This window comes from Prionailurus viverrinus, chromosome A1 (assembly GCF_022837055.1).
Source record: "Prionailurus viverrinus isolate Anna chromosome A1, UM_Priviv_1.0, whole genome shotgun sequence".
Taxonomy (NCBI): domain Eukaryota; kingdom Metazoa; phylum Chordata; class Mammalia; order Carnivora; family Felidae; genus Prionailurus; species Prionailurus viverrinus.
This window is the reverse complement of record NC_062561.1, coordinates 137,566,109-137,589,344: the sequence shown is the minus strand read 5'-3', so window position 1 is coordinate 137,589,344 and position 23,236 is coordinate 137,566,109. Positions and strand designations below refer to the sequence as shown.

The following is a 23,236-nucleotide window of genomic DNA, read 5'->3' as shown; positions in this document are numbered from 1 at the left end:
TGTTACTGACTCATTCTGAACTCAAACCCTTTTTCCAAGGCCATAGTAGGCAATCATGGTGACCATTGGTCTAGTCCAGCGATTTCCAATCATGCAGGCTAAACTCTAGTAGCCTTGGAGGTGGACAGATAACAAGCTCTGGAGAAAGATGGAGCAAAAGCCTTCATTTTCAAGTGGTAAAGATGGTAAGGTAAAGGGGCCATGAGTATACCCTGGGGCCCCTTCTTGCTGTGGGGAGCCAGGCTGTCTGCCTCAGAACCCAGCTGACATCACACCTTCTGAAAGCCAGGGCTTTAAATGTTAAGTGAAATGTTCCTTTTCACAGTTTTTTATTCCCCCAGTGGGGGGAGAGTGAAACACTGTTATGTCACCTGGCCAGAGCTTTCACAAAGCCTCCGAGCAAGCCAAACAAAGCCGGGAGGTTTATTTACCGCTCTTGCCGGCGATGACAGGTACACAGGGACCTCTCTGTGAACCCCAGGGTTAAAGAAGCTTAAATGCAGAAAGACAGATGGCCCTTTGCAACACGTGGGAGATAGAGGGGCCAGCATCTCAGGAAGTTCTCAGGAAGATGGTTTCAAATGGACACAGAGACTCCTTCTGTGCACACATCCCTCAACCCCTCCATGTAGAAACCTGTCATCCAGGTCCCAACCTGCTAAGCTGGTGGCCCTGAAGTGTCTAACTACTATAAACAAAGAAACAAAGTGAAAGAGGCAGTTTTTTTGGAAAGAGAATTTTCCCAGCCAAAATAAATTCTCCATCAGAAATAACCAAATTAAACTCTTCAATCTGATTTTACCAGATACCACTAATGTCCTATAGTATTTAACACCTCACCTGTATCATCACCGAATAAGATTTATTTATTTGAAATATTAATGCCCAGGTTTAGTCCAGCGACCTTAACCATCTTTTTCTTGGGGCATGGATATGCCCCATTTTCCTACTTGCCCTCCTTTCTTGAGCCCTGCCTTTGTTGGGCTGTTCAAACATTGGGACCAGGCATGAAGAGTAAGACCAATCAGAAATAATTAGACCAGGAAAAGTAAATACAAATTTGAAAAGAGATCAGGGCAGTTAAATCCTACCAAAAGTCCAAGAGATCTTTGGAGTAGTCTCTCAGAGAAGACGAAACCTGGGTTTTCTTTTTGGCTCTGTCATTCCAATTTTCTCCATCATTTTTGCCATCTAAGCCCCCTCCACTGGTATCTCCAGCACATTAAGAATGGTACCAATCCGTTATAGATGGGTGCTCTAAATTCTTTTGGTGATGAGTCACAGAACTGTCATATGTCATATCATGCAGTTTTACTTATTTGAAAGGTGAGACATTCCCTCCCCTTCTCCCAGTTCCACCCAGTGCTTTCAAAGTGGAGCCTAAGGCTACAACTGTAACCAAACAACTGTAAAGCTTAGATATTTCTAGACAGGAGCCCACCTCTTGATCGGTGAAAATCTCTATGAAATTCTGGAAGGAGAAAGAGCCGGACTGGAGAATGAGCTCTCCGGTATTTTCAAAGCACTGTCCTGTCAGCACGAGCAGCTTGTGTCGAGCAGCATCAGTGATCATTAAGCGCACCTGAAACAAAGCACAGGGAGCAAGACGTGAGCCATATCCAACGTGCCACCATCCCACTTTCAGGACAGGGCTGGCCCAGGTAGGGCTTGAAATCTATTACCAATGAAACTCATTCATTTTCCCTAGGGAACTGGACAGAGCCAACGACTATGGTCATCAGCTTGCCCAGGAATGCCATTTTCCATGTTTGCGATGGCCAAGCCAGCCGTGGTAGTTGACTTTCTCCCCCTAGTTTCCTTGCCTTTCTCAAAGCAGTCTGTACAGTTGGCAATCATTTGCGCCACAGCTGTGTCTGCTAGCAGCACACAGCCTGTGAGACTTGGGGATATCTCACAGGTTGAGTCACCAAGTATAGTCCAGATCCCCTGACTGCTGCTTCAGGAAGCACAGGTTCCCAATGAGGGTCCCAAGTCAGGCCCTCCCTTACAGGACCCCTTTCCTTCCAAGCCATACACCAAAAGCTCATCTCCAAATGCCAGCTCCAGTGGGATCAGCAAGGTGCCTGACATTGAACATAAACAAAAGGCTGCAGCAAATGGGAATCTTTTAAAGACAATCGTAAGTGGTTTGCACGAAAGAACTCTCTGTTCTTTAAGTGGCAGGAAGCCAGCCTGTCCTTCAGCAGACACGCTGCTCCGAGCACCAAGGTATTCGTTCTGATCACAGCTCAGTTCAGCACAAATTGCCAGGCAGCATGCTAGACACCAAGGGAGGGATATAAAAGTAAACAGGATATGACCCATGGCCCCCAAGAACCCTAAGCTCTGATTAAGGAAACACACATGGGCTGAAGTAACTGTTCCAGCTCCATGTGCTCTACAAGCAAGCCTGAATTCCTTAAAGAAATTCCTCATTTTTCCTTTTCCATTTCAAGTTGTCTTTACTTCCTGATTCTGTTAGTCACAGAGAGACTACTACCCTGCTATGTGCCTCAACCTTGCGCCTTCATGGACCGTCAAACAGGTCCTGCTGATCTGGAGCCAGTGGAAGTGGGATGAAAATAGTCTACATAGGAGCACCTGGGTAGCTCAGTTGGTTAAGCATCCAACTCTAGATCTCGACTCAGGTGATGATCTCAGTTTGTGAGTTCGAGCCCCACATCAGGCTCTGTGCTGACAGTGTGGAGCCTGCTTGGGATTCTCTCTCTCCCTCTCTCTCTGCTCCTCCCTGCTTATTCTCTCTCTCTCTGTCAAATAAATAAATAATCTTTAAAAAAAAAAAAAAAAGAAAGAAATAGTCTACATAATGAGAGCCAAAAAGTAGAAGCAACCCAACGTCCATCAACTGATGAATGGATAAACAAAATGTGGTACATCCATGCAGTAGGATAGTATTTAGCCATAAAAAAGAAATGAAAAACTGATACATGCTACAATATGATGACTCTTGAAGACATTACGCTGAGTGAAATAAGCCATACAGAATATGGTATGATTCCATTATCCAAAATACTCAGAATAGGCAAATCCACCGAGGCAAAAAGTAGATTAGTGCTTGCTGGCAAGTGGGAGGAATAGGGATTGTTGGCTAATGGGTTTCAGACTGTTGAGGGGCGACAGAAATGTTTTGGAATAGACAGCGATGATGAGCACACAACTTTGTGAATATACTAAAAACCAATGAACTGCACACTTTAAAAGATGGATTTTATGGTATGTGGATTATTTCTCAAATTTTAAAAATAGGCTCAAAGCATGAGCAGAAGAGATGCTGTGGATAATGAAGGTCCCCCAGGGACTATGGCAACTTTAATGTCCAAGAAGCAACCCAATCTCAAAAGTACTAAACTGTAATAAAAGAAGTGGGAAATGGAGATATATCAATTCCTCTGGCCTGGAGGGAGCCAGGGATTCTTGGCTTCAGCCAAGTTCTTATCTTTCAGTAGTCTCTGAAATACCCAGCTATTCTTTTTGGCAACGATTTCGAATGATAGTAATAATAATATTAATAAGAACAACCAACATTTATATTTCAGTGGTTACACACTCTGTTTTAAGCGTTTGATACTTCTAATCACAACACGATAAGTGCTGTTGTGACCTCCATTTCACAAAGATGGAAACTGAGACAAAAAGACAATAAATAATCTTCCCCAAGGCCACCAGCTAAAAAGTGGCAGAACCCAGGGAGTCTGGCACCAAAGGCTATACTCCTGATAGCCATGTATCCTCCTTTCAGTGGTGATTAGAGGGGGAGCAGAATGGCTTGAAGGGGGTTTGCCTCAAGATACCATTTTTCTCCAAATTTGTGTGCTGAATGTCCTGGTTTGAGGGCTTGTAGTCTATTTCCCTCTGCTACATCCCAGCCAGACACTATCCCGGCAGCACACCCTCCATAAATACCCAAGATTTCATAACCCCCTGCCTATAGAAAGTATTCTAGTTCTGGCTAGCATCTTCCACCTTGTCCTCATCGGGAAGGGCAGTCTGGCATGGTAATCAGATACAGAACCAGCCGCTGACTGGGGGTAAAGAACTTCTTCTCTCCTGCGTCCTTCTTCTGCCCCACCCGCCCCTGCCCTTCCAATATGGTGGTCTCTGTCCACCGCGTGAGGCCCTGCCCCAGACCCCGCAGAGCCAGATGCTTACCTCAGTGCTGACTGCTTCATCTGAAGGGTTGATCAGGACCACTGTTTCTAAAACGTCACTTCGGTGATGAAGGATCTTTTGTCCTAGAGACACAAAAACACAGACAAAAGGGGAGACCTTTAGCTTTTCCAGATTAAAACTGCCCTGCTGGCTGCAGGGACAGCAGAGACTCTGCTGGGCACGCAGCCCCAAGACTCTCCACGCGATCTTGGGAAACACAATTGGTGTTCCTACACAAGGGCACGGACCCTGCAGGTTCCTCCCAGAGTTGGGTCAGGGTGTCTGGGGCTCCTCATGCTCGCACAACCCTCGAGTTTTCAGGGTTGCCCGCCAAGCTGCCTCAGCGCGTTAATGGTGGTTTTCATCTGAGACGAGGGGTGGATGCCAGGAAAACTCAACGGGGCTCTTGACATTTCCTTTCTCATGGTAATTGGGGATGTTTCTCCGCATTGGCCTTTCTTCTGGTGAGAATGGTGCGGAGATTAATTAGGAGCCCGATTGTGAGATGAATGACATCCAGAAACCCCAGCTAACAATTACCCAACAACCAGAATGGCTGTCTGAGGCAGGCTTACAGGCTGTTGGAGTATTCGTTAATTAATTCACTTGCTCATAGAAAAGTGGGGAAACTGTGAGCAAATGAAGAGTGGAGAACAACTCTCCGGCCGGACAGAGTGGTCAAACTGCCTGTAAAGACAAGCAAAGTTGATGGAGAAAAACAAAGCAAGGTGTTGCAGGGGTGAAGGAGCCTAAGGAGGACTGAAATCTTAGAGGGCTTCTGGCTCCACGTCACTGATTTCCCACACCTTAAAGGTTTTAGGGGCATCTGGGTGTCGGAAACCATCTCCAGTCGAAGTAGACTGAGGCCTGTAGATGACCGTCTACGTATACTCTCCCCTTTCCTGGACAATTAGACAACAAGTGACCAGGTGGATGTGTGGCCACAGTGGGCTATATATGCTCTACCAGTTGATGAGGAAGAGAAAAGAGTGGTGTTCCCTCAGACATATGGAGGGGAAACATGTCGTTGGAGGGTAGACAAGAATATGTCTGCTGCTTGGAAGTATAAGGAAACTTGGGTGACAAGACAGAATGGAGTGAAATCTGGGGGAAATAAACACCAAAGGAGAGGAATACAAGAATAGAGAATGATCAAAAAGCAACTGCTTTCCAGAAAAATAGCTGGGCAGTTCTTGAAAAAGCTAAAATACAATTACTATACGATCTAGCAATTTCACTCCGAGGTAGATTGAAAGCAGGGACTTGAACAGATACTTGTATGCCAATGTTCACTGCAGCATTATTACAAGAACCAAAAGGTGGAGACAACCCAAATGTCCACCTATGGATGACTGGATAAACAAAAAATGGTATATCTAGGCAATGGAATATTACTCGGGCATAAAGAGGAGTGTAGTTCCAATGTGTGCAACAACATGGATGAACCTTGGAATAAGTATGCGGAGTGAAGTAAGCCAGAACAAAAGGACAAATACTGTATGGTTCCACTTACATGAAATATCTAGAATAGGTTAATTCATAGGGTCAGAGAGCAGATCAGAGGTTACCAGAAGCTGGGAGAGAAGGAATGGGGAGTTACTACTTAATAGGCACAGAGTTTCTCTTTGGGGTGATGAAAAAGCTTTGGAAATAGAGGTGATGTCGCACAACATTATAAATGTAACTAGTGTCACTGAATTGTACATTTAAAAATGGTTAAACTGGCAAATTTTGTGTTTTACCAAAATTATGTATTTTACCAAAACTTAAAAGTAATAGTACACCCAAAACTGTTGAACAGTACACTTTAAATGGGTGAACTGTATGACATGTGAATTGTACCTCAAGAAACCAGTCTAGGGTCCACAGGGATTTTCTTCCTTTATATCATGAAGGACCAGAAGTCCTATAGAAACAAACATACTGAAATACCACCATCACATCATCAAACCCATTCTCCTCCATTGTCTTCTTTCCCAAGAGCTAATATCTCTCAATAAACCCTTCATTAGAAATAGAAGAAGCCCAAGCTAAACAATAATGATGTCAGTCTAAGGTCTAAGCACCTCACCAGTACTAACTCATTTAATCGCCTGGAGGGCTCTTTGACAGAGGTACTGTGATTGTCCCCTTTTACTGCTGAGGACAAAGAAGTCTGCAAAGGAGCACTAACTAGTCCCAGGTCACGCAACTAGGGAGTGTTTGAGTGAGGACCTACACCTGGTGCACCTGGCTGTACAGCCCCCAGCTGCCCCGCTCTGTGGGGTTGGTAACTGGAAGCAGGATTTGGAAAAACAGGCGCGGCAGAACAGTAAGCACCAGGGGAGAGTTAGGGGAAAAGCCAAGGGAGTAATAGCACGGATGTGCTTCAAGAAGCAAGAAGCCAGAAAGCATTCACAGATTATTGGCAAAAAGCGAAAAAAAAGCCAAAGGTGGCAGAGTACCGACACATAAAAAAAGAGGGTGAAAAAAAGTGTGTGGTATCCTACTCCAAATGCCTGAAAATGAAGAAACCCCAAAACAGAACAATGGCACACAGTTCGAGCAGACGAAGGACTGAGCTTCGAGAAAAATAAATTTAAGCCATGGGAAAGAATGCTTATTATGAATGCCAAAATCTATAATTTGTTGGGCATTGTTTTTTTGGCTTGGTTGTTTTTGCTTTGGACAGCCATATGCACTTAACGCTAAAGCAAAAGAACATCAAATTGAATAAGCAAATGATAGAATGACAATCAGCAAAACCCAGAAAACCACCCCCTTTCTAGGTCCTTTCATCAGTGGCCTCCTTGAAACAAAGACTGTGGGGGAGGTTCAAAAGCACAGAGCTGAGACAAAATCAAGCAAAAGCTGAAGACCAAGGAGAAATGAATGGTCATTTCCTTGATCATACTTTTGACGTGACTATTTCCGACACACAAAGCCGTGTGCAGGGAGCACAATGCCACGGTAGAACTGCAGTCCTGGCTCTATCCTGTAGGAACCCACAAAGGGAGGCCTGAGCGAGGTACACACAAGCGGCTTCCTCCCCAAGAGATAGTAAAGGAATCAGAGCCCCTTTCTTTCCAAAGGGATCTACGCAGTGCCCAATTCTGCCAACCGCAGCTTCCAAACGCACACCTAAGCAACCATAGCCCAGGGCGGTCCGAGCTTCGCCCACTCAAGCAGGTCCTTCCCCAGACACACAGCAAGGACCCTGCTTTCCCAGGCGTTCCCTGGCAGAGGGCTTCTTACCAAACACGAGCAGCTCTCTTCCTCCTTGGCTTCCTCACTTGCAGCCCCAACAAATGCCATGTGACAGCCGCCGGTTACCTCTACTCCCTCCAAGTCAATTTTCAGACCTGTTTGCTCAGGAATTCAACTAACGATGTACTTTCTGTCCATCTTTGGAAAGACTGAAGGCAGTGACACAGACGTGCACCAAGATGCCATGGCTGCTCCTTCAACAAAAGCCTTTTTATAGGATTGGATTTGAATGAAGGAGGGGATTTAGAGAGAGAGAGAGAGAGAAGCTTCAAGGTCTTGTCACAGCCAGACTGCTGGACAGATTCTTTCCCTGGACGATGTAACCAGGGGCTGGGCCTTGCTGGCATCTGGCGAGCGCAGGGGCTGCCAAAGGGGCTGGAGCCCCATGCCCCCGCCCCGGCACCACCCCCCCACCCCCCCCCCCCCCCCAGTGGAACGCCAGCTCTCCCGGGCGGCAGGCGGCCGGGATGCTTGCAAAGTTGCATATTTGGGGAATGTTTCACACTGGGAAACAGGCCAGGCATTCTGAAGGAGAGGCCACCACCCTCGCCTGCAAAGGTCTCATTCAATTGCCTCAGAAAAGAAGTTCCCAGGAAAGAAAGACAACCTGGTTGTGGCCTCTCTCTCTCTCTACCATTATAGTCTGCCTTCCCCAGAAACTGCTCACAGCCAAACCATTAGGCAGCCCCCGTGAATAGTCAACTCTCCTCAGCATCGATCTGAGGGAAGCAAAAGCAGGGGCTTGAGATGGAATGACTGTGTTGCTTATTGCTTTGATAAGAAAAAGCCTTTTGAGGGATTCCCCACAAAACTCACTGTAATTGTGAGGGCTCGATCCTGGGGTGAATGGGGCAGGGACTGTTGTATGACAAAAAAGAAGTCTGTAAAATCAAAAGAGGATGGCCCGGGGGACCCCTGAAGCAGCAGGGTCCTTGCAGACAATGAGACCTCTGTCCGTACACTCCCAAAGGCTATCTTTGAGACTCACATAAGCCTGTAATTTTCAGTTATTGCTGGGACTTTATTCAGTCATTCCAAGTCTGACAGATTATTTCAATCTATGCATTTTTAAGGGTTGGGCTGTTTTAGTGGTTTACGGTTTACTATATCCAGGAGACTCTGAAATCTCTGAAAGCAAACATGTTATTCTCTAAGTATATAACTTGTAGGATGCTTATAGTCTCTTCTCCACAGAGTTTAATATCCATCTAAACACACACATACAGGCTCCTTCCTGGTTTCTGAACAGGTTGACCATGACGGAATTCACTGGCACCCACTACCCACCAATCCCTATAAGACTTGGAACCTTCTCTCTCGCACCCAGCTGAGCCTTCTCTCCCAGACATATCCCACACATAAGTCCTAGAACACACTGGCCTAGCAGTGACACCGTCCCAGCTGGGGCCAGAGCAAGACCCCCAACAGTCTCAGCGCAGACAGGCAGCTGCTTAATGAAAGAGCCCTGCGCAAGGGAGAGAATGCCAGATCCAAAGTCAGAGAAGCACTAAGAGGAGGAGGGAGCCCCTGATGAAAATAACAACCAGCGATGATGAAACCTTTCAGATCGCCCATAAGAGGGCAATCGCTCTGTATGTCTTGAGCCTGAACGTTTAATTTTCATCTCCATTAATGATCACCATGCAGAACTTTATTTCTACCACTTCCTTTTCCTGAAAAATGAACACTTTGCAAGCATCATCTAGAAATGCAAGTCACAGAAAATAAAGAAAGCCTCAATATCTATTCAGTATGGAAGGAAGAAAATGAGAAGGGTCATGACTCACTGGTGCAAATGCACTGGTGACCAGGAGAGAGATTCAGGGCCAAGGCCTCCAGGAAGACAAAGAGCCCTCGCACCCACCCACCTCTGCCCCTCGTTCCCCCCTCTCCACCCCCTCACTCCTCCTGCCCCATCCCCAGGTGAAAACCAGAGGGAATTCTTTTTGGAAATGGAATTTGATATTGTGATTCAGCACTAGAAAAACTTCCAATTTGAAGAAGCAGAATCTTAAAAAGGGTTAAAGAAGATTCTAGAGTCAGAAAAGGAAAGCCTGGGGTAAAGGACTGGGATTATTTAGCCAAAAGCAAGGGCTGGGAGATCAAGAAAAGGCCACAGGCACAGGATGTCTTGATGTTAAAGTCTGTTTTCATTGGAGGGAGAAAAGAAAGAAAGAAAGGAGGGAGGCAGGGAGGAAGGAAGGAAAGAGAAAATAAAAGCAATGACTTCCCTGAGTCTACCTCCTCACCGAAGTGGATTTTCCAAGAGAAAACCTCTTACCTCCAACCCCCACGAGCAAAAAACATTCCCCAGGGTAAAGTTTAGCTAAACGGGTGAAATCAAGAAATGAATGGTACTCAGTGCAGGAACTAAAAATTATTTCCCGATGGGTCTGCCAGCAGCTTTTAATAACAGCTTTTTATTTGGAATAACATCCAGGCCTCCTTTCTGCAGGAATCCACAGGATAATGCAAAGCAACTATGCTAAGAGCTGGGGGAAGTCTGAAGAGAGAGAGAGAGCTGGTATGGAGAGAGGGGAGACGCCTGCATCAGCAAAGGTCTTGTGAATCCTCTTTCCTTCTCTATCCTTTGCAGCTAACCCCCAGCCCTGGTGGGAACTTGGCTCCTGGGCTCCCTTCTCAGAGGGAGGCAAGCCAGGAAGCCTCCAAGCAGCAGAGGCCCATTCTCAGCAGCCTTTGTTGGTTCTCCCTGTGTTCCCTCTATCCCACCTCATCATGTCTAAGCAAGAAAAAGAAAAAGAGAAAAAAAGGGGGTGGACATGGGTTACACAGTCACGGTGCTTCTGTGAGGCTACAAGCAGCCATGTCTTCCCAGGGGCCCCAGTGTGAGGGCTCAGAACCGGATGCAGGAAGGCTGAGGAGCCCGACCTAACAGCCACCCCGTTCCCTGAAATAAGGAAGAAATCCCCTGAGACATGAGGGAGAACATGACCATGAGGGAGGCTAGATAGCTCAGCTCCTGGTTCCTGCCACCGCGACGCCTTTAGAAAAAACAGAGGTGCTAGGAGGCTTGGTACCTCCTGATGACACAGTCCCCAAAGATCAACAATGTCAGCACAGGACACAGAAAGCCAGGCATCGCCAGGAGCCCACACAGCTTCCCTCCCCAGGGAAGTAAAACTCCTGACGTTGGAAGGAGTCGGATTTCCCAGGGGCCTTCACACATCAAAAGCAACTCATTCATCGTTCACCTTTGTCAGCTCACGTAGCTCTCAGCCTCACCCCCCTTCCCGATCCACCTCTGTCCAAAAGAAAGGTCTTCAAGTTGTGACGCCAAGAGTCTCCTTGAACACACAGCCTGGGTCAGCCACTGGTCAGCCAGTGCCTGCTGACTCCCTCGCCCCTCGGCAGGCACGCTGGCCTCCCACACGCACCCTGAGACTCACTCCCTCTTTGTTTCTGCTGCACAGTCGGAGCCCAGTTCTCTCCCACCTTTCCCCTGATATTCCTGGAAATGGCGTTTCTTTTCAGTTGGAAGTAAACTTGTTTGTCTCTGCTTCTGTTTCACCTCTGATGTATGTTCCAGCAAGTCACATCGCTCTCCGAATGTTGAGGGTTCGCTTGTTTTAAGAGAGTAAGAACTGGAATTCCATTATAAACGCGTTCAGGAGACTTCATAAACCATTGCTTTTAATTTAAATGCGTTGATCATTGCTTGGGAATTAGACAGCTTTTTAAGGACTTTACCTTCGACATCTTTTGTGTGATACAGAATTTAGTTATCATAGAATCTGAGAATATACCGGTTTTCCTCTACATTTCCTGGATTTAGCTCTTCTCGCTTGTTGTCATTTGGTTTAGTTTTTCATGGGTTTACCAGTCTTTCCACCCTATCCTTCTCTCAGGTTCTGCACTGTCTTCTGCTCTATGTTTTCCCCACCATTAACCACCCAGATAAGCAAATAAGGGATGCCTCCTGGACCCCGGAGGCTTTCTCCTCGTCCTAACCGCGTTCCCTGCATGCAGATGCAGACGTAGCCTTAGCAACAGGCCGTCCAGCAGGCCCTGCTCCTGGTGGCAGAGGGAGCCTCATCTTGCACCCCCTCCTGTTCCAGCCGCTGGGGAACTACTCGCACTGGGGCACAGGCCTGGTGGGGGATGGGGACGCCAGGCAGCAACAGCCCGATCCCTTCTGTAGGGTTCTCATCGTACTACCCTCTTTCCCAATCCTCTCTACAGCATTGTTCTCCTCCCAAATCCCATTCTTCTAGGGTCTCCTCTCCCCTCTTCCCCTTTTTTAAAGGCCTCAAGGGAGAGGAATGAAAATCCAGGCTACGAAGGGTTACAAGTGGGAGAGAGTGGAAGAAAGTAATTGGGTTCCTTTTTCTTCTAATCTATTTTATGGCCTAGCTGAAAGAAGTAGAAAGTACCATAGACGGTGTGGATGAAGGCCTGGCTACCTGGAGAACAGCTAAGGAAAAACAGCAACACCAACGTGGGCACCAGCTAAGGGAGAGACTACAACCGGAAAGTTGTTTCTTCAACGAGGTAGATTTTAGAATGCTACAAATGGAAGAGGAAAAAAAAAAAAAGAAAAGGCACCGCTAGCGAAGGGCTATATATTACCTGTCAGGGGAGCCAACTCCAACTGTCAGCAAAAACAGAGATCCACATCTATCTAGTACTTTCCCGTTTACAGATCACTTTCCTCTGGTTTGCGCATTTAAAACTTGATGATGGTGTTTCAGGCCTATGAACCGGGTTGTCTGGGCCAGGGCAAGGTGGGAGGTCCCAGTGCCCTGTTCCCCAAACGAAACCTGCTGCAAAGAAAAATACGTATGCTCCTCATGCACAAGAAAGAAATGCCTTCTGCCTTTAAAATCCAAGGAGTCCAGCAGCCAAGGAGAGAGCCTGTGACAAGAACTTGTCACTCCTATGGCATAAGAAATCAGAATTTCCTCATCTCACAGAACTGGAAGCGGGGGGGGGGGGGGGGTGCCTGAAGGAGCTCTGGTGACAATTCCATGCCCCCCACTATCTTCAAAGATGAAAAAGACAAGCCTCAGGGGTGAACTGTGGCCTGATCATAGGTGAGTGACTACTGCATTTGTATGGCTGCCAAAGGTAATTCCTATGCCTGCCCCAGACAGTTCTATTTGGGAATAGGTGCTAAAATACTAAGAGCACTACCTTTCATTTGTGATGCACTGCATGGTTTATAAAACCTTTTTTTTTTCATGTTTGTTTATTTTTGAGAGAGAAAGAGTGCAGCAGGGGAGAGACAGAGAGGGGGGACAGAGGATCCAAGCGGGCTCCACGCGGACAGTAGCAAGCCCACTGTAGGGCTTGAACCCACCAACCCACGAGATCATGACCTGAGCCAAAGTCGGATGCTCACCCGACTGAGCCACCCAAGCGCCCCTATAAAATCTTTTGACTTGCATGTTACTTCGGTGTATCACAAAGATTGTTATTATCATTCTTTCTTTACAAACACAGAAATTGAAGTTCGTGGGGCAGGCTGTTTTAGTAAGAGCTACCTGCCTTGTCCAGCAACACAGGAATAAAATAAGCTATAAAACTAGGTGTTAAATCTAGCTCATTTGACTCCTGATCCCCACTCTTGTCATTGCCCCTCAATGCTTCTCAGATTGTCTTAGGAGTTTAATTTTTTAAAAATAAGATTTGCCTGGGGTGCCTGGGTGGCACAGTTGGTGAAGCGTCCGACTCGGTTTCGGCTCAGGTCGTGATCGCATAGCTCATGAGTGTGGCCCCTGCATGGGGCTCTGGGCTGACAGTGCAGAGCCTGCTTGGGATTCTGTCTCCCTCTCTCTCTGCCCCTCCCCTGCTCTCTCTCTCTCTAAAATAGACATTTAAAAATTAAAAAATAATATTAAGATGTGTTTGAGATACATTTGCCTTAGGATATTATAGAATACTCCCTGCATTTGGGATATAGGTTTGGGAATTTTTTGTTTTGAGGGACACCTGCCCTGTGCCAGATACCCTGCCAACTGTTCGGTTAAACCATGAGATTGCCAATCTCAACCTCGCGTCAACTCAAAAATGGCACTTTCCTATGGTTCGACAATTAGACCTCACCTTCTTGAGATCAAAGTAGGTTTCAGAGAATGTTTTTTAATCTTACCGGGCTTCTCCTGGCCTTTGTAAGAGATGCTATATTCCCTATTTACTAAGACAATGTGAATTCGTTGGAGGACACAGTTTTCTAGAGTTCACTTTGGGCAAGTTAGTGCTACCTTCATAAACTAGCATTGAGATTAAAACATGGGTGGGATGCTAGCCCTAGCCTGAAGGGAAGATAGTTTAATGGGGACACTTGGAGTTTTGACAGTGTCTCCTTTGGGAAGTAGAAGTCAGAAGTAGTGTCTCATACACAGCAGGAGCTCAATCAATATTTGATAAAGGAATGAATAATAAAAATGGCTAAGATATATTGCATACCTGCCCTGGGTCAGACACTGACCTAAGTTCTTTACGTTGGGTTATTGCACTAAATCTGTACACTAATCCTATGAGGAAGGCCCTATTCTCGTTTTATTGATGAGGAAAATGAGGCATTGGGCAGTTCAGCAACAGCCCACGGGAATACACAGTGAAACTAGGATGGAAACCCGGTGGTCGGTGTCCAGACCCAGGCTCTTAGCTAAGAAGACATTTTAAATTTTTTTTTTTCAACGTTTATTTATTTTTGGGACAGAGAGAGATAGAGCATGAATGGGGGAGGGGCAGAGAGAGAGGGAGACACAGAATCGGAAACAGGCTCCAGGCTCTGAGCCATCAGCCCAGAGCCTGACGCGGGGCTCAAACTCACGGACCGCGAGATCGTGACCTGGCTGAAGTCGGGCACTTAACCGACTGCGCCACCCAGGCGCCCCAGCTAAGAAGACATTTTAAAGGGAGGACAGAAGACAAATGACAATAAGTCTGACTTGGGGCCCTCTGGGTTTGAAGTTCCTATGGGAGTTCCCAGTGGTTCTGTCCAACAAGCAGGCAGAAATGTGGATGTGAGGCTGAGGCAATAGGTTGGACCAGATCTGGGGGGCATCAGTGTATTTTTAGGTTGGTGCTCTTAGAGAATGCTGAGAGCCTTTTGCTGCAAAAAGTCTTAGGAAACACCACTATACAAAGGGCAGATAAAAAGCAGCAAAAAACCCGTGAAGGTGATGGAGCACAAGGAAAGTGATGGTACCACTGCCTTCTCTCCTCCCCTTCACCCCCAGCCCCGGACGTGACCTATACCTGCAATGCCATCTTGATTTGCAAACTTAATCCACCTCCGCAGAGAGGAGAGGAGACACAGAATATTCCAAAGACCTTAAAGAAGCCAGTAACATCTCGTAGGCGCTTTTCAAACGCAAAACATACCAAGACCTGCATAGCCACAGCAGCATCACATCGCTTAACCGGCGGGCATGGCTTTTTCTTCTGTCTGGGACACATCCGCCTGGTGGGGCAAAGACTGTACAGTTCTCAGAGTGTAATATGTCCCAGGATGCTCTGAGGAACGCAATAAAAATGTGGATCTGCATGGCCCACTCTCAGACAGTCTGGGTCAGAAGGCAGGGGTGGGGCCGGGGACTCTGCATTTCTGCAATCTTTCAGAGAATTCTGATCATTCTGCGGCCCCTTCTTTGAGAAACAAGTCAGTGTTATACACTATTGATCAAAGAATACGCTATTGATCAACAACAACGTAGTAAGTGATCTTATTTAAAGTCATCCTCACACTGCTTTTAATGAATTCCTATCCTAATGTCTGAACATAGTGCTAGAATTATTTCCCTTGGGAGCAAATGTGATCATTAGAAGCTCAAACTTTTCCCAGTAAGTATTGATTCTAGGAATCATCTTACAGTTTTATCTGACATTTAATTTGCCATCCAACTCCTGCCATTTATCAAATCCAGGGAAACCGCCGACCTTTCACCCTCATCGGTTACTATTTAGAACCAAATCTTCACACTATTCACCCTCAAAGCCAGATACCTTAAAACCAAAAATCAAATTAGTCCTTTTGGTCCTGGCTATTGAAAAGGAAACAGAAAAAGAAAACTATAAATGGCTGACATAACAAATATCACACGTAGTATCGAACCCCTTGGATACACTCTAAGCTCTAGGCCAAGGAGAAACAGCATGAATCGATTTTTTTTTCCCCAGTAAAGTCCCAAATGGACTGGAGGATGATGCTGCCTCCAGTGGTGGCATCAGGCTAGGGCAAAGCAACAAGCCTGGTCATCTACCAGGAAGGTTACTTCTTAAGATCAAGACCCTGAGCTGGGGAGCGCCTGCGTGGCTCTGTCAGTTGAACGTCCCACTTCAGCTCAGGTCATGATCTCAGGGCTCATGAGTTCGAGCCCCGCATCAGGTTCTCTGCTGTGGGCATGGAGCCTGCTTCAGATCTTCTGTCTGCCTCTCTTTCTGCCCCTCCCCAGCTCATGCTCTCTCACTCTCAAAAACAAACATTTAAAAAAAAAAAAAAAAAGGGATCCTGACCTGAAAGTATGGGGCTCAAGGGATCTGATCTTAGCTGATGACCTGAGACCTGAGATCTGATCTTAGCTGACGTGGTGCCTCAGCTACCACCATCTGTGACAGGTAATGGAAAGGCGGATAGTCACATCCTATGTTCCAGCTGGTAGGAATAAATCTGGCCGTTTCTTTTCAAGCATTTGGCATAAAGCCTCAACACCAAGGGAAGTGTGATTTTTGTTGTTTGTTTTAGTGTTATTTATTTATATACTGCCTCGTTCAGAAGGCGGAGGCAGAGACGGCTAATTCACACATGCTGGTGGAATTGGCACCTGTATATTTCCACTGTGCACCTTGTCTGTGTTAACCGGTCACGGCTTGGCGCTCAGGCTGCCCAGAAAAGTACACTCAGTTCTTACCAACCTGGGGTCTTCCCTGTCCTGGGGCCGGAGGGGGATTCTCAGCACACCAGGACCACAGCCCTGACTCCTTTGTACTTCCTGTCCTTTGCCCTCAGTTATGTGCCCTGTCTGCTGACCCGGAGTGAAGTTTCACTCAGAGCGTGGTCCTCACCTTCTCTCAGTCAGGTGCTCTCCTCACATTTCCCTGACTCCACAGCACACTCTCTCTATTTTTAAAGGTCTGTTCGTTAAACTCGTGGCTCCTAGCCCGTCCTTCATGATCTCCACCACATTTCAATCCCTTGCTGTGCTCTGACAAATGGCCCCAGAAGGACCAACATCTTGGTTCATGTTTTCCTCTTTAGTGTGCCCCTTCTCTCATTCTAACGGAGAAGTTAAGTCTCCCCTGGCCATTTCCACGTTATTCTTTTCCACTCTCTGTATGTTGTTCTAATAGGCAGCACTGGCAGAAGAGAGCCATTTTTGAGCACTGCATAAGACATCTGACCACAAAGCCTCAGGTGATATTTGAGCCCTGCTGACTAAAAACTGAAGACCATTGCAACAAAGTCTTCACAGGCTAACTGCTCTGAGCATGTCCTCAGAGATTCTGTCACAGGGGATACTGAGCCCCTGTGTATGGGGTGGCTCCAGCTCCTCTTGGTGGGCCCAGAGACAGGAAACGTTTATCAGAAGAACTCTCTCCAACTATACAGCCTTTGCCTCTCACCTCTCCTCCCTCAACCAAACCCAAACCCTACTTCTTAGTGGCAAAATATCGATTAGAAGAGCAAAGGAAGCAGTTACATGAACTAATTCAGTATTCTCTTAAGAACGTCATACACAGAGTTTGCCTTCTTATGGCCCTTTGCACCACTTATTTTTAGAGGGGAGGGGTGGGTATGGAACCCAGCTCACTGCTGACTCAGGCCTCATGTGGCATCACACGTTGATGAACAGGAAGCAAGACCTTGACTTTCAACTCAGCCACTCAGTTTCTTCATTTCACCCAATAGCATTTCACTTCAATGAGTTATCCTATTAAAAGTTTACGTGAAATAAACCAGTAATTTATAGTGTCTATGTATTCACTTAATTTACACTAAGTAACTGAAATTTTCAGTGTATCAGATACTCATGCCAACTGGTCACTGCATTTATTTTTCACCCCAGTGGGACAGTTGGCTTACAGGTTGCTTTAAATAAAGGGTGTTGTTTGATGACACCATTTACTATGTCATAAAGTAAGCCCTCATACCTACTTAAATCTAATCAATCCCTTGCAGATCCCACCCACATTTTGTTTCCTCTGGGAAGATCTCCTGTCCAACTCCCAGAGTTGTCTCTTCCCTCAAAGTCCTGATGGTGGTTAATGGTCCCTAGATCACATAATTCTATATGAGCTACGGCATCCAACTAAATTAGAAGGTATTAGTTAACAAAATGCTTTCACAAGCCTGTGAAAATCACGTGCAAGATCTCATTTGGACTCCTTGCCAAGTTGGCAATTTTCATGTAAATCTCAGAGAACCCAGATCAGGCATTCCACTTAGAGGCATTCAGATATTAACGGTCTTTTTCAAAATAGGACAACTAAAAATACAGATACCTGCCGCTGCACACACCATCCATGCAATTTCGGAATAGGATTTAATATAATCATGTAGATTGAAATTCAGCCTTTAGAAATGAGTAAGTCAGGTGATGTACCTTTCAGGAACTGGAAAATATACACCTGAGTCACCATTCATAGAAAGCTCACTGCCCTACATAAATAAAAAGGAAGCATTGTCTAGGTCTTTTTACATGATGAGGGCCTCCAAACGTCCCAAAGTGTCAAAGTGTCCCAAACGTCCCAAACGTCCCAAAGTGAGGGCCCCAAACTTGTTTTTTTCACAAGTACACTGAATTTTGTCTCTGGCCATTCAGCCACCCCTATTGTTCCTTAAAAAAAAATTAAACTAGGGCATCGTTAGGAAGATTTCATTTTGATTTTATATTCAACTACAAGGGAAGGGCACTCCCACATGTCCCCATACCACACTCGACTTTCTCTGGAAGATTGTAGCTAAACAACTCTTTCTGCAGATCTGGGTAAATTTGATATAGGAAACAGGGAATAAATTCAGGGCCATGTAGTTGGTTTAAGATTTACTTAACAAGCAGAGATTTGTTTCTGATACAATTCAATAAAATCTGGCTAAGGGGAATTTTCAAAGCATCGATACATGTATTCTGAACCAACAGACATAGCTTTCCTGGGGATAAAGGTCCAAAACCTACCATGCAGAAGTGATTCAGACAAGCAGTCAAGTAAATTCTACTGTCTTCGATCTTCTTTTAACAAAAACGAAAATTCTGGGTTAGAATGAGTTCAGAGAAGAAGGCAAATAAACTGGAGACTTTCAAAAATGCTTTTCAGAAAATCTCCAGATTTTAATTTCCATGAGAAATAACAGGTTTCCCTAAGAAAATCAGCATGCATAAAATCACTTTCTACACTCCTATCTTGCATTGTTCCCTATGGGTCGGAGTATAATGCAATTATCCATATGCCTGCTAAGCAAAGTTCTTATGATGCACTACTCTTTGCTCTTTGACAAATAAAACGTGTACACTGAGAGTACATTTTGTCCCAGTAAAAATGCTGACGGGTAAGCCAGCTCTGGAGAAGAATGCACTGACCCCGGCTCCAGAGTGTGTCCTCAGAGGGGGCTCCAGAGGAGAACTGAAAGAAAGAGCATCTGATTCTGCTCCAGAAAGTAGCACTGAATACTTCCCATCTGTTTTGGAGGAGATGCTGTCCCGAGAGAAGATACAACGATGAGACAGGCACACAGAGGTTGTCGAGGGCACTACTCACTCAACACACTCAGATATCAAGAAGAGGCAAGGATTCAAAATTAAGGGTTGGAAAGGCAGAAGCCGAGCACGCCTGAGTCCTCGTTGGCTCAGGGCCTTGAGGAGCAGTGTGAGCTGCACAGGGAGGGGAGCCAAAAAGAGGTGAGCAGCGCTTGACCTGTCCCCTGAAGTCCGCAGTCCAAGGACAGGAGAACCTAACCTGTTCCTGATTCCCGGCTCCTTCAAAGACAAAAGGGACCCCAGCACCTAGGAAGTCGTGACATATGTCCTGGGTCAAGTTTATGGCTTTGGCACTTTTTTCTAAGAGGCTAGAAAAGTCTACTACATTCCTAACTGCAAGGCTGGAGTGCAGAAGGTCAGGGCCTAGTGACAATCACAATCAGGGATGCACATTTGTCCTAGATGATTCCTGGCGCTCTCCCCGGTCTGGCATCTGGAATTCAGTACAAGCTTATCTTCCATGGAGAGGCAGGTACCAGTGGGTTTACCAGAGTCCAGTTATTATGCAAAGCCCATGGAAGAAAAAGGACCATTTTGGGCACCTGGGTGCCTCAATAAGTTAAGTGTCCAACTTCAGCTCAGGTCATGATCTCACGGTTCATGGGTTCGAGCCCCACATTGGGCTCTACACTAACAGCTCAGAGCCTTGGAGCCTGCTTCAGATTCTGTGTCTCCCTCTCCCTCTCTCTCTGCCCTTTCCCCACTTGTGCACACTCTGTCTCTCAAAAATAAATAAACATTTAAGAAAGCGGGGGGGGGGGGGACGACATTTTTCTTCCTGCCTCCAGGCAAATCGATGTGATCCTCCCTTTAAAGCCTGACCTTTTTCAGTGAAGAGGTACCAGGACCTGTAAATGCTTCCCTCTTGCAGAGGACTATTCTGGATTAGGCTCTGGATGTAGCTCTGGAAGCAGCTTCCTAAATGAATGTCAGCTCCAGGTGAAGAGAATGCACCTTCTCTTGCAAAAGGAATCTGCCCTCAGACAAGGAGCGTAGAAAATGGATGAGAGGGGTATCTGGGTGGCTTAGTGGGTGAAACGTCCAACTTCGGCTCACGTCATGATCTCGCAGTCGACAAGTTCAAGCCCCGTGTCGGACTCTGTGCTGACAGCTCCGAGCCTAGAGCCTGCTTCAGATCCTGTCTCCCTCTCTCCCTGCCCCATCCCTGCTCACGTGCTCTCACTTACTCTCCTCTCTCCCTCTCTCTCTCTCAACAATAAACATTAAAAAAAAAAAAAAAAAAAAAAGGAAAGAAAGAAAATGGATGAGAAAAGGAGTTTAGTATATAAAACAGAGGTTTCCCCTCACTGGCATTTGACTATATATTCAGTATCTTTTGTGTACTGTAGCTAAAAGTTTAATTTTAAAAGTTTCAAGGGAATTTTAAAACATCTGGAAAAGAGGCTCAAATTCATGTCACTTTTTTCCTTTAAAGGATATAAGCTGATGCTTTAATGTGCTTTCTATAGTGTTCTGGACAATATCTGTACCACCTTTTTTTCATACCCAGTAAAATGCATTATGAAACTTCCTAAATGTCTCATTTCTACAAAATTGATTCAAAGAATAAATTACATCTTGGGGCGCCTGGGTGCCTCAGTCAGGTAGGCATCGGACTCTTGATCTCAGCTCAGATCATGATCTCACGGTTCATGAATTCGAACCCCACATTGGGCTCTGTGCTGACATCGCAGAACCTGCTTGGGATTCTGGCTCCCCGGCTCTGTCCCTCCTCTGCATGCTCTCTATCTCTCTCTCAAAATAAATTTTTAAAAAATTAAACTTAAAATACTTAAAAAATAATACATTACATCTTTTTCTTATTCTAAAAAATTAAGGGTTCTTGTGGTAAAGATAAGTCCACTCACCAACACTTCAACCTTTGGAATTTTGATGTCAGATGTGAAAAAAAAAAAACTACTTTTCTTGCCTAGCCCATTTTTCTTTCCAATATAAAATACCTATGCACTTTTATAAGCTTCATCAGAGAAACCATTCTTTTAATACGCTGGTCTGTTTTTATTTGATTTGAAGAATGACAGTTGCCCAAGGGTATCTTAGCAAACACTATAGGCAAAAAAATACTCTAAGTGAGTCTTTCCTATTAGTGGGTAATTAATTTAAGTGGGCTCCATTGTGTGCCTTCCCCTCTCAAGTTTGCATCTGTGTCTTATCTAACCAGAGACGTAGGTGTCTTGTCAGAGGTCATAAAGAGGGAACCAGCTCATATTTTCTGGAAGTTATGGTAACTCCTCTAGGAATTCATCTTGCCAACTTGCCCTTTTTGCCACAGGTGGAATTTTTGCCAGGATTTAAGAAATCCAACTAACCAATTTCAGACTGTGGACCAGATGCTGCAAAAAACATCACACACCATTCTGCTTACTGACTTTCTCTACAACTTGCACAGAAAAGACAGGTGCCGACCAACCAGCAATGCTCAGCCATCTTGTAAACTCGAATCCTCTGTTTCCCTTTGTTCCCTCTCTCTTTTTTCGTCATGTCTACATTTTGGCATTTCTGTGTTGCCTCTTTGGTTTCGGAGCTCTCCGACCGAGCATTTCCCGTGAAAAGGGGAAAAAAGAAATATAGCAATTAGCATACATTATGCGGCTGCACCAAACTAGCATACTCACAAACATGTCTGTGTGAAGGACAAGTCGGCCCTGTTTTGTCTTGTTTCCTGGACCGTCTTGCCCTGTTCACAGCCTGCCAGTTGCCAACTAGAGATGCCCGCCCTTCCCTTCCTCTGCCTGCAACTTTCCCAGCCACTGCACAGCCCAGCCAGCTTTACTGGTTCGAAGTATTTAATGAGTTTCTAATTCAGTTTTGGCTCTGGAACGCAGCCAGCTACTGCTGCCTGGGGCTTGCATTTCCCTTGACACATTATCAGAGAACAGCCAAAAAGACAAGTCTTGTCACTATCGGACTTCAATGGGGAGGATCCTCTTGGCTTCACATTATCAGGTGGCCTTGCTGACTGTAGACAGTACAAGGGCTAAAGGCTGTCCCTAAGAGAGCAGGGGGAGAAAGGGAGGGACACACCTCTGGATGCTCGGAACCAGCTTCTCGGGTAGGAACACTGCTCTGTCATCACTGGGCCGCAGTCCAGCAGGACAGGGAGAACTAGACTACACCAAATACTCATTGGGCCCAAATCCCATGCATTTTACATACAGGTGCCCATCATATAACAGAACCCTGGAATACTCTCCACCATGATTCCAGGGGCCCATGCTCTCCCCTAAGATGGTAGGAATGGAAACGGGTTCACATGCCACCCTCACTCCCCTGGACTCCCATGTGGCTCACACAGTGGCACTCCTCAGAGGAAGGCTCTGTATAAGCCACAGAAGCTGTTACTGTGGGAGAAAATAGCAAGAAAACATTCTGACACTTAAGGGGAGCCTGGCTGGCTCAGTCGGTTAAGCATCCGACTTCAGCTCAGGTCGAGATCTCACGGTTAGTGGGTTCAAGCCCCGCACCAGGCTCTGTGCTGATGGCTCAGAGCCTGGAATCTGCTTCAGATTGTGTGTCTCCCTCTCTCTCTCTGCCCCTCCCCCACTCATGCTTTGTCTCTGCCTCTCAAAAATAAACATTTAAAAAAAATTTTTAGTTAAAAAAAACATTCTTGACTCTTAAAGAGCTGAGACATGCCTCATAAATTATTCTGTTTTTATGTTAGTGATGCAAACCACAGCTAGGATGTTTCAGCCTGCTCCACCTGGTCTTTCTGGGGTTTTGCATATGCTGTTCCCTCTGTCTGGGATACTTGTCCCCTCCCATTTACTTGACTGCCTCCCACCATTCCTTCAGGTCTTGGAGACACAGCAGCACCTTTGGCAAGTCTTCCCCCAGTGCCCATCCCAGAGCAGCTGCCGCTCACTTCCTATGACCACACATGCCACACGGAGCTTCTCCCCGCAGTTGGCGTGGAAGCCCACTCTGATGTCAGAGATCAGATTTCAAGATGGAATCCAGTGCTTTCTCACTGACGGATGCTTGGGCATTTATTTACTATTCGTGAGTGGAGAGGACCATGTGAAAAAGCCTCCCTAATTGAAATTGTAGTTCAAGGCTTTTGAAAAGAACACAGTAAT

The 23,236-nt window shown here is 45.9% G+C and overlaps 1 protein-coding gene across 2 annotated transcripts in view; it reads right to left on the bottom strand.

The window, feature by feature from the left end:
* The window catches only part of MAP1B (microtubule associated protein 1B), a 98,651-nt gene that overhangs the window by 22,013 nt on the left and 53,402 nt on the right, over positions 1-23,236 (bottom strand). Inside the window, exons 1-3 of one of the 2 annotated variants that reach the window (XM_047862679.1) lie at positions 7,405-7,718; positions 4,171-4,253; positions 1,442-1,582 (exon numbers count right to left, since the gene is read on the bottom strand). In XM_047862679.1, coding sequence (XP_047718635.1) covers positions 1,442-1,573 — 132 coding nt within the window. In that variant the 5' untranslated portion in view covers positions 1,574-1,582; positions 4,171-4,253; positions 7,405-7,718. Of the gene's footprint in view, positions 1-1,441; positions 1,583-4,170; positions 4,254-7,404; positions 7,719-23,236 lie in introns of those variants that run through there. The other variant, XM_047862671.1, reaches the window with a different exon arrangement.